The 11,978-nt window shown below is 38.2% G+C and overlaps 1 protein-coding gene across 10 annotated transcripts in view; it reads left to right on the forward strand.

Moving 5' to 3' along the window:
- The window catches only part of VPS13B (vacuolar protein sorting 13 homolog B), a 777,539-nt gene that overhangs the window by 631,623 nt on the left and 133,938 nt on the right, over positions 1 to 11,978 (forward strand). For 8 of the 10 annotated variants that reach the window (XM_005613228.4, XM_070222393.1, XM_023649188.2 and 5 more), the window contains exon 39: positions 946 to 1,130. In XM_005613228.4, the coding sequence (XP_005613285.2) occupies positions 946 to 1,130 (185 nt within the window). Of the gene's footprint in view, positions 1 to 945; positions 1,131 to 11,843; positions 11,942 to 11,978 lie in introns of all 10 variants that reach the window. The other 2 variants (XM_070222395.1, XM_023649195.2) reach the window with 1 other exon arrangement.

An 11,978-nucleotide genomic window follows, 5' to 3' on the forward strand; every position in this document is an offset into this window, starting at 1 on the left:
CTACCTTATGATCCAGCTATTCCACTGCTGGGTATTTATCCAAAGAATATGAAAACACTAATTTGAAAAGAGATATGCACTCCTATGTTCAATGTGGCATTATTTCCAATGGCCAACACATGGAAACAACCTAAGTGCCCATTGATGGATGAATGGATAAAGAAGATATGGTTTATGTACATAATGGAATACTACTCAGCCATGAAAAGATGAAACTTTACCATTTGCAACAACATAGACGGACCTTGAGGGTATTATGCTAAGTTAAATAAGTCAGACAGAGAAAGATAAATACCATATGCGTCAACTCATATGTAGACGATAACAACAAACAAACACATAGATACAGAGAACAGACTGGTTACCCAAGGGGAATGGGGATAGGAGGATGACAAAATGAGTTAAGAAGGTCATTTGTACAGTGATGGATGGAAACTAGACTTTTGGTGGTGAATTTGATGTAATGTATATGTAAGTCAAATTATAATGGTGTACACCTGAAATCTATATAATGTTATAAACCAGTGTTACCTCAATTAAAAAAAATAATACATTACCATTCAGTCTCATAAGGGAGAATTCTTAGTTTGTTCTTGTCTCAAACCATATAAAATGATCAACCAGCTTCTTTATATTCTTTTCCTTTTTTTCTTCTTTTTCTCCCCAAAGCTCCCGGTACATAGTTGTGTATTCTAGTTGTGAGTGCCTCTGGGTGTGCTCTGTGGGACGCCACCTCAGCATGGCCTGATGAGTGGTGCCATGTCCGCGCCCAGGATCTGAACCAGAGAAACCCTGAGCCGCCAAAGTGGAGCACACGAACTTAACCACTCGGCCTTGGGTCCAGCCTCATGATCTTTTCTTTTATCCTCCTAATTTTTTCTTGTTGTAATAAAGCAACATGTTCTCCTTCAAAAGCATACAGTTAACGGTATTTTCATTTAACAGAACCTTTGAAAATGCCTGGTGTCTATGAAGTTTTGTTTTACAATGAAACTGAAGATAGCCCAGGGATGATGTTATGGAGATATCCAGAACCAAGAGTGCTCACCCTTGTACGAATAACTCCGGTGCCCTTCAACACCACAGAAGATCCAGATATTAGCACAGCAGACCTTGGTGATATGCTACAGGTATGTAATGACTATTCATTTAAAATAAAAACATTGTGGGAAAGCGCTGATTATATACTAGGAAAAATATTTGGAGCATACTTATTTTTCCCATCAGTAGTATTAGAGAGAAATACGCACATATGTACATATGCGTGCATACATACACACACACAACAGAAATTTTAAAATATGGAAATAACGTAATTCAGATTCATGGTACATGGCAATTTTGAGAGTTCTCAATTCTACTCTTACTCCTGTTGTAGATAGGTTACATGGGCTCTAACTGTAATGGAACAAACAGGTGTCATTCGGTACCTTTTTTTTTTTTTTTGAGTACCTACCACACATTTTTTGAGTGCTCACACAGCATTTCTAGAAGTGCTCTATGAAATAAAATATCCACAGAAGGCCAGAATGGCCTGAGTTTTCCTTTGATTTCCAGAGCTGAAAATGGTCTGGGGTCTTGAGGTAGGCTGATAGGAGAACCATCTAACCAGTGATCATATTCCATATGATTTTGTGAAAGTTTGTTTCTTTTCATTTCCCTGAGTTTGATGTAAATGTCGTTGGAGGTATTGGTATATTGTCCTTCTACTTGTTAATATTCTATGGATCTGAATTTCTCCTAAAATTTGTTTTGCTCTCAGTCTTCCATCTGTTACTATATCACACAGCTATCCACTCAAAGCCTAGGAGTCATTCCTGATTGCTGTCTTTCCCTAACTCCCCACATCTAATTCATCAACAAGTCTTGTCAGTTCTACCTCCAAAATATCTCCCTATTCCATCTACTTCTCTCTGTTTTTTCTGGTACAACTTGAGTCCAAGCCACCATCTTCTATTCCCTACCACAGTAGCTTCCTAAGTGGTCTCTATGATTCCCTTCTTGACTCCCTGTAATGCATTTTTCAAATAGCAGCTAAAGCGGTCTTCTAAAAATGGAGATGAGGTCACATCACTTTCCTAACTTAAAACCTGACAATGGCTTCCTCTTATACTTAGAAAGAACGAAATTCAAATATCTTGCTGTGGCCTACAAGGACCTATGACCTTGCCCTGCCCACCTCTCTGACTTGATCTCATGCCAGTCTCCCCATTTCTCACTGTACTCTAGCCACACCATCCTCCTTTTTCTCCTTGTGCATACCAGTTCAAAGTCATTTCTCTTGCTCTGCCCCTTATCTTTTTCAGTCAGGTACTAGCTCACACATCATATCCTTGCTCGCTCACTACCACTACTTTATTTTGTATTGCATTACCTTGTTTTACTTTCTTCATAGCTCTTAGCACTATTCAGAATTATGCCATGTGTTTATTTACTACTTGCTTATGGTCTTTGTCTCTCTACTGTTAGAAAATAACCTTCTTCTATGTCTTGATCACTTATCTCCAGCACCTGGTATGTAGAGATGTTCACCAATTTTTTTTTAATTAGTGCTTTATACTTAATAATTTAGAGTAATAATAGAAATCAGAAGAATCCAAGATGCACATTAACATAGGTATAATTATAGTCTTATTTAATTCTTGTTTCAATTTCTTATCATAATATATTTAATCAGATGTTTACCTTCTGGATTGATAACAATAAAATGTGTCATTTTGTCAAGTGAACTAGAGTGTGCAGAACTATCCAATTTGCCAAATGTCAATAGTCTTTTTTTTTTCTTGTGATGAAAACTTTTAAGGTCTACTCTCACGGCAAATCTACTTTGATTCTTAAATTCTCAGAGTTGTTTCCCAACCTATCAAGATCATGTTCATGATTATCTTCTCTACCAATATTCTTGGATTATTTTTGCTAAGTAAAATAACAGTATCTTTGACTCCTTGTCTTATTAGACTTGCCTAAATGCAGAACATCTGTAGTATTTTCAGTCAACATGAAGATACTCATATATCAGTGTTTGAGCATCATGTAAGGGCTTCTTTCTGATTTTGGGGTTCAGACTTATAGGTACATGTTAATACATTTAACATAAGTCTAATAACTAACTACTAATGTCAGTATTATGCTAGATGTATTAAATAGGACATTTAAAATGGTAAGTACATTCACTAGTGACATGTTCTTTATCTTCTCACTGCTGTTGGAGAGGCAGAGAATATAGTGGTTGAGAGAATGAACTATAGCCAGAATGCCTGGGTTCAAATTCTGGCTCTGCCTCTTGCAAACTTTGTCACCTTAAAAATGTAACTTAATCCCTCAGTCTCAGGTTTTTTGTTTTGCTTTTTTTAATCAATAAAATGAGGATATTAATAATGTGATGATTATAGGAATTAATATTTGTAAGACACATAGAACAATGCCTGGCACATAGCAAGTACTACATAAGTATGAGTATACTATCACTCCTATGATGACCATTGTCAAAACTCTTTTCATGAAGAGGAAGCACAGGCTGGACCAGAGAGAGCTGGTGTGTGATGACTCTACAGACCTGCTGGAGTAGTCCAAGAGATCTGGGACAGTCCCTGGGGCCTAGACAGTGGACTTGGCACATAAGCAAAGCACTGCATGAAGGAAGCCTGGCAGGTTTCAACAGCAAAGAGTTGGTGTCAGAGAGGTCCTGCTATGTTTCATATCTTGTTGGAGAAATAGGAGCTAGGTGTGGGCAGAGTTCAAAGGCTGGGATACTGGCCTAACAAGAAAGACAGGGTTGTACCTACTGTGAATTGAAAGGGAGAGCTTGATCCCAGTGGTGAGAAGAAACACCTGGAATCGACAACTGGGATGAAAGAACAGAGCAGGACTGGCAGAAGGTTGCCGTGCTGCTGAACTCCTGGTTCAATCCTTGTTTTCCCCTGACTAGGAGCAGAATTTGTCCCAGGGGTTGAGGTGAGCCCCATCTGTGGAAATAACTCTCTGGGTCACAATCTTAGAACCATACAAACTATTTTGTTTCCTTGGAGCTTGTTGAGAACAGAAGATATGTTGCATGAATCACAGGTTTGATTCAATACAACAGCTGGTTTTTTTTGAGCACTTGCAGTGCCAGACCGTGGGCTTGCTCCTGGGGATTCAGATACAGGTGAGACACTGTCCACTGATGAGAAGCTCTCACTCTAGCAGGGAAGTTTCTCTGGTTGGTTGGGGGTAGAAGAGTCCCCCTAATTTCAGCTTTCAAGGAGAACCTCTCTGTTGTCAGACTCGTTCTCCCGCTAGATGTGATTATCTCTAGGTCTATACCAGAGGCAGAGCTAAAATATTGAACTGCTTATCCTGAATAGCAGGGAGCTTATGAAAAGAAGGCCCTTTATCAACATGGTTTAGTGCGGATAATGTAGACTTTGAAGTCTCAGCTGCTGACTTCTCCCCTCCCCTTTTTATTTTACTGACTCAGTGAACTTAGGCAAACTGATCTCTTGAGCCTTAATGTCCTCAAGTGAACACTGGAGTTAATGTTGTTTACCTTTCAGAGTTGTTGCAAGAATTAGATGAAGTATTATAGCTAAATCAATCAAATGCCTTACACATAGTGCATTCTTAATAAATGTTAATTTCCTCCTCTGTGCTCCACCTACACAAGCTAGTGCCTGGACTGCTAAAAGAGCCTCCTAAATGGAATTCCATTCTTCAATCTCTTCCTTCCAATCTATCCTAATAAATTCTTAAAGGAACTAGTAGATTGTATCACTTCCCTGAGAAAAACCTTCAGTGGTTCTATCACCCTACTAGACTGACCTTGAGGGCCCTGCATAACCTTCCCAACCCCTAACCCAGTTTTGCCTTTCACTCCCTTATACATGATCTATGCTTTAGTTAAACTGGCCTATTCAGCATTCCCCAAGCCAGCCTATGACATCCCACTTCCATACCACTCCCTCTTCAGTTGAATCTCTCTCTTCTCTGCTGAAATCCTATCCACACTTCCAAACAGCTCAAATGCCATCTATTTCATGAAGCCTTTCCCAGACACTGTCTCCAAATATGATATTGCCTTCCTCTGAAGTCCTATAACAGCACTTCATAGCACCACTTTTATGCTATTTCTCACTTTATTCCTCACATTTTATCTATGTGTCCATATCTTGTCTCCCCCTTAGACTCTAGATTTCCAAAGGAAATGATCATATGTAGTTTTTCATTATGTCCCTTACGGTATCTACTGAAGTGGAAATACTCAGTATACTGAATGAATGAATGAATGCATGAATGTCCATGTTCCTATTTTGTATTATTCAAAACTGTTTGTCATTATTTTATGACACTATTGAATGAGTTTTGGTTTTACAAACTGAATTATGTCAGGATGCATTGTGTTATGCTTCAGTAATATTATCTAACATAAATACACCATCTAATGTCATTACGTTACACGGGCTCTTGGTGAGATCATTGAATATTCTGCCAAGCCCACTGCCCCCTAGTCAGAGGCTAGTTCTTAAATACAAAGATAAGTTGATCTCCTTGATTTCAGTCCTAAAAACAGAATTGAGTTTGGATAACTTTTTCCTTCAGGACCATTTGGTTCATAAAAAACTGACCGTATAGAGTTCACTTATACAGAACCCTCAAATTTGTCTGCTTATATATCTTTCCATGATTAGTAATGGGATTTATAAACAGGCTCCCCATATTTTATGGGGTTTATTTTGCAATTGTACTGAAAAATTTGGAAAACGTGTCTATAATATTAAACTAACCATGGCTTCTGAATAAAGACCCTTAAGTTAATGTTCATAGAAATCAAAAGGAGCTTATTTTGTGGTCAGTTTATAATTTTATTATGTTAAATTTTAAGTGTTGGTAGTATATTTAGATGTCAATAAAATTTGGATCTGTAAAGTAGAATAATGCCATTAACCTAGAAGGAATGTTGTGTGCTTTAAATGAGTTTAAATATAAGAAATTTCTGGCACTGTGTTTGGCACATCCCAGATTTTCCCCTCTCCTCATCCTATTGTGTACACTCCCTATGGAGGATTCCATTTTAGAAATAGCTATGTTCCCAGATTATAAAATTTTAATCCATCCTTTGTCGTAGAATTGATAATGGATATTTTAATTCTCACACAGATCTGTCATGGTGCTTGGTCTTGTTCTCTCAATACTATATTATTCTTGTTTTAATTCGTATATTGCACTAAATTTTTAGATATCTTCATTTGGTATGTGATAATAGGCCAAACTAAATATCATCCTTCCCCAAGGATCTGAAGAGTATAAGGCTTGAGCATTACAATTCAAGGCAAACACTGAATAGATTGGGATCACTGAAGCAATATAAACAGATGGGGAGCAAAGTTAAATAACCTACTATATGGACTAAAAGGAAGGATATAAGACTTAAAGTCAGGAATTTCTCTAATGCAAGAAATATCTAGGGTGTACATAAAATTCCTGTTGTTGAAGTCAGGAAAGAAAATGTTTAAGTAATTTAGGGAAAAGTTAACACAGGTTCACAAAACTTTACATTACAAAAAATCAGATCTACACCTTCATAAAATGTAAGTTAACCTATGAAGAGAGAAACATATCTGTTATTTTTATTTCCACTTCATAGCATTTCTCATCAGCAAATAATTATTGAATATTTTCTCAATATCAATATCCGTGTAGGATACTTCTCAGTGTCACTGTAGGGTACTACAATGTATAGACAGTGAGGATATAAAGAAATAGATCTGTTCCTACTCTTATAAGGTTTTTTGGGTTTTGTTTTTAAAGTTGGCAGATGATGAAGGTTACAAGGCAGGCTGGATTTTCAGACCCTGGACATACTCATCAGGACTTAAGTTTCATGGAATTAGAGTCTTTTTTTTTTAAGTATGCTTTTTTTGGTGAGGAAGCTTGGCCCTAAGCTGACATCTGTTGCCAATCTTCCTCTTTTTTGTTTTTTTCTCCCCAAAGCCCCAGTACATCGTTTTATATCCTAGTTGTAGGTCATTCTAGTTCTTCTGTGTGGGATGCTGCCACAGCATGGCTTGATGAGCAGTGTGTAAGTCCACACCTGGGATCCGAACCAGTGAACCCCAGGCTGCTGAAGCAGAGCACACAAACTTAACCACTCAGCCACAGAGCAGCCCTTGAGAGTTATAATCTATTTGAAAAGAGAGGGCATAATTGCATATGCAAACTCATAAGATAGAATAGCTGAGTGTATATTAAGATATGAATATATATTTATTTAGGAGGAATCATGTAACTTGGGGAATTCTGACATCTGAAGAGTAAGTTGAATTAATTGGAAAAAAAAGAAATTTGTTACTAAAACTGTATGATTTCATAGCACTCTCTCAGTTACAAAAGCATTTTTAAGCTTCAGAATTTGGTGAAGATTTCTTAATATGAAAAAATCATGACTAGAGTCCTTAAAAAGACATCTTCACAAGGATAACAGGAAGAAAAAAGACAAAAGCAAACTGTGTCATTTGTTTATTTCTGGTGGAGAAGGAGAACAGTAAGCCAAAGAAATCAGTGCACTCAAGACTAATTCACTTTTGTTTATCCAGTTCAAAAGTCAAGGAAACTAGTTTTTAAAATAACATTAATATGATTATAAAAATCAAAGTGAAACCACATTGGAAGAAGAATGAACAAAAAATTGCATACTTGGAAACCAAAGAGAATCTAAATGGTTGAGATCTGTTATTTTTGCTCTAATGTGTTGCAATCGTCTTTGTGTTTTACACCCAGCCCTGTGCTAGGTGCTTTGCATGCATAACCTCATTAAATCTCACTTTATTCTGTGAAGTAGGCATTATCTTCATTTTATAAGGGGGAAACTGAGGCCAAAAGAAATTAACTGATCTTGAGTCATAACACTTAAAAAAGGAGAGCCAGAATTTCATCCTAGGTCTTTCTGACTCCAAATCCTATGTTCTTTACCCTAATTGTAAAACATTGGGATAATATTGTTGATGCTACATTTGGGTGATAGTGAGCTACTATATTGAGAAATATGGAAAGAAGGAAAATAAAATTATCCTTTTACGTCAAACTGTTAAATCATGAAATAATTAATCAGACCAGAGATATGCAAAATAATCTTAAATAAATGAAAGGACTCATCGACACACAAGACAGACTGAATATTAAGATATCTAAAGAAAGAATGTTTCCTTCACAAGGAGAACCGGTCAGCTCTAGAAACCTAGGAGGGTCACGGAAGCATTTATTGGCAGAAGCCCTCCTGGCAGCATCCAAAGAAGTGGTGTCCAAATATCTGGTTCACCTGGTAGTTAAATCCCTTTTATGAAGATGAATGTAGCAGCTGTCAGATCTCTGTGTCTAACGTTAAAATCATCTAAACAACCAAAAAACCTTCTAATAGTTTGACTGCCAATGCAGTCTGTCAATTGAGAAAGTATCATACACTGCTCAGCCCAGTACCAGTATCCACGCTGCTTGGCGGTTTTATATCTCATGGTAAATTAATAGCTTGGCATCTGGTTTATATATCAATCTCTAGTGAACTTTGTTGCATGACTCAGCATTCCTAAGTCTACTCAGTGCTAGGACACCATGGAAATTTTTTGAGACTGTAAGACCAACAGTAAGATCTTGAATCATGGTGAAGCCATCACACTAAGTACCCTCTTGTGGCTACCTGCCTTCCCAGAATGCTGGCCTTTCCCAGATGATATCTCTGTTGTGCAACGCATCAACAAAGTTCTTTCCGAACAAAATTCTCCTCTCACTCTCTTGAAGAGTTGTAAGGAGTAGAGATAATGTATGTAAAGCACCTAGCATAGTGCCTTACATAGTTAAAGTCTTAGTAAATTATTATTAGGACACTTAATAAATGGTAGCTGCTATCATTATCATCATCATCGTAATTCTATAAATTGATCAAAGAACCTGGATCCTACTGTGTATTAGACCAAGAAAGCCCTGTTTTCTGAGAAAGGTGTTTTTTGTGTTTATAGTCTGTTAATGTCATAATAACTGTGATGAATGCTGGCTCTGGATGTGATTAATGGAATGTTTCCAACAACTGAGAACAGCTGCTATAAGAGACACCACGTTCCCACAGCTACACAGTCAGTGGCCTCTGAGGTGGTATGTCAGTATGTCCTCTAGGTTGCAGGTGGCAGAAACCCCATTGAAGCTGGCTTAGCAAAAAATACAGAGATGTAGTATCAAGATCCAGTGGGGAGTTCTAGAGGCCAAGGGCAAAATGCAGCTGGGCCTCTAGAAGGACGGGGCCAGGAATGGAAGATAGGAACCAAGGAGAGTACTTACTATCTCTTTTCTTTGCTTCTTTCTCCATATTCATTTTACTCTTCCTTTTCAATAGATTAGCTTTGCGCCCAAACCGCCCCCACCTCCCATCCCCACCCCCACTTCTCAGGCCACCCGGTAGTCTCTCTACAACTCCCAGAGCTCCCAGAGTCACATTTACAAGTCCAACCTCCAGTTCAGTTCCGCATTCCTGATTGACCTAGCGTGGTGTCAGATGCTCTAGGCCCATTCAACCATGGCTATCGGGTGGAGTCACATTCACCAACATGGCTGTGAGTTAGGGGTCACTGTGAGCTTTGCAGATACCCCCAAAAGGATCCATTCTGTATCTTACCTCTCTTACTGCTCTCGTTTTCCACCCTGGCAAGCTTAACCAAACATGGTCAGTACTGGCCTCACAGTGTCAGCTGCTTCCTTCTGGCCTGACTCTGAAGGTCTGCACAGCGTATTCTGCTCTTCCAAGAGGGAAGCCTTTTGTATATGGTCTGTGCTTTTGGAGAAGAATCAACACAGTCAGAGAGTCTCTAGAAAGACTGGTTCACTAAAAAAATTTGGTCCTTTTTGCTATGGTTCTTCCAGCTTTTCCCTTTGCTAATATCTTGCATAGCTGTTCCTCTCTGCACATCAAAGCCTGTCTGCATCTGGATAAAAGCCTCATATCACTTTTTAAATCTTCTCGTTGTCCTCCCCAAGCATCCTCCCAAAATATAGGTTAGGCAAGCTCCTATGTCTTGCTGACACATATGAGATATTTTCTTGTCCCCAAGATGCTTAAAATCAATACCTTTCTTGGTCAGTGCCTCCTTTTTAATGCAATGACAGTATAGCATATTAGCAACTTCACAGATTCTATAAATACATGAGAGCTTTACATATAAAATAATTTTCTATTTTTGAAATTGTTTACAGTGTGATACTTAATGTCTGTAGCTTAGTGGTGATTTAATTGTGTTTAGTTTTCTAATAAATTTTGTCTTCTCATGGGCTAAAGTTTCATTGAACCTTATAGTTGTGCTGATTTTATTCTTTTTCATAATTACTTGGAAAAATGTTCCAAGTCAGATAGTAATACTCGATATTACCCAATAAATTAAAAACTAGACTTTTGCTGTTTTAAACTTGACTTTACAAGCTTCCTATAATTCTAAAGCACATGGACCTGATAGGCAAAGATTATGATATTAGCACATGCTGACACTACAGAAAGAAAATCCTTCTGAGAGTGACTTGCAAACCAATATAATATGCCTCTTCCATGCACAGCTTAAACAGAATAAAAAGTATTCTTGGGTGTTTCTTTTCAGCTGTGTTAGTTGGTTCACTTATAGCTGCAAATATGTTCCCAGAATCCTGAGCCTTTTTATTTTATAAGTACCTCCTGCCCACTGGCAGCTGTACTAATGTGTCCCAGAAGGCTTTGCTCCTATCCATCATCTGTAGGAGAAGTGCTCAGAGCCAGATACGAGATTCATTGCTGTTGAAATGCAGAAAAGAAAAAGAAGTCTTGGGAGCTTTGGAGAAGTAAGAGGCAGGGCCAGACTCTTAGGAAATACAGGAAAGGAAGAAGTCCTATGTACCCAATGGACACAAGAATAAATGGTTTTGAATGATGGGTAACAATGCTGGATCAACTACTAAGTGTTTTGTGTCCAGAAGCCATTGCCTCCTTTTTTGGACAATGAAGGGAAGCCTAAAATAGAGTATTCCCTGAATACACTTTTAATCATTCTGTCTTCTTAGTGTTGTAAAAGTATGAAAAAAGGATCTAGGACTATATTGAAAAGAGCTCTGCCTGAGAATTTTGAGGTTAAAGGACCTGGGCTGGGGCCATGGGAGATACAAAGGTGGATAGGGCTCTAGTTCTGCTCTTAAGGCACCTATAGTTTTTACAAGAGATAACCAGTACACAAACTAAGGCAAGGCAGGCTGTGAAGTTCCACAGAAGGCACACAGAGAATGCCTTTTTAAACAAGGAAAGTGTACATCTTACTGGACACAGCAGAAAAAGGCTTCATGGAGGAGATGACAATTGAGGGGATTCTTGAATGTTGAGTGGAATTTCAACAGATAAGATGGGGGCAAAGGGTATATGAAGAAAAAATCAGTCTGAGCAAAATTTCAGAACTGAAGAAGAGAAGACAGAACATATGTCTGGGAAGTGGCAAATAATCTTGTTTGACTAGTACAGGTTATACAAGTAAGGGATGAACGGAAGAGTGATAAGCCACCGACACGGCTTTTTTAGTCTGCATCCATTTCATGGAGGGAAAGAAGAAGGTAACACATTTATTGAGCACCTAGTATGTGCCAGGCACCAAACTTACCCTTTTATATGTCATGTCTCTTCTATCCTCACTATAATCCTGTGTAGTAGGTACCATTATCTCTACTTTAGAGCTAAGGTAACTCAAGTTCTAAAAAGGTATATAATTTTCCGAAGATCGCAAAGCAAGGAGAGAGGTAAAACGTGACTCAAACCTAGGTTTGTATGAGTCCATAATTTTTTCTTCTGTGTTTTGCTACGTTGATTACTTTTATAGTATGAAGTTTGTATTTCGTTTGATGGACACTGGAGAACCGTTGGCAGGCCAGGACTTCAGGACCTGTTAGGAGTCTCAGAGAGGAGACGACAAAGCCTGTAAGCTGGAGGTAGGGGGTGGGGAGGGGTAAAAAGA

Source organism: Equus caballus, chromosome 9, assembly GCF_041296265.1.
Source record: "Equus caballus isolate H_3958 breed thoroughbred chromosome 9, TB-T2T, whole genome shotgun sequence".
In the NCBI taxonomy this organism is placed as follows: domain Eukaryota; kingdom Metazoa; phylum Chordata; class Mammalia; order Perissodactyla; family Equidae; genus Equus; species Equus caballus.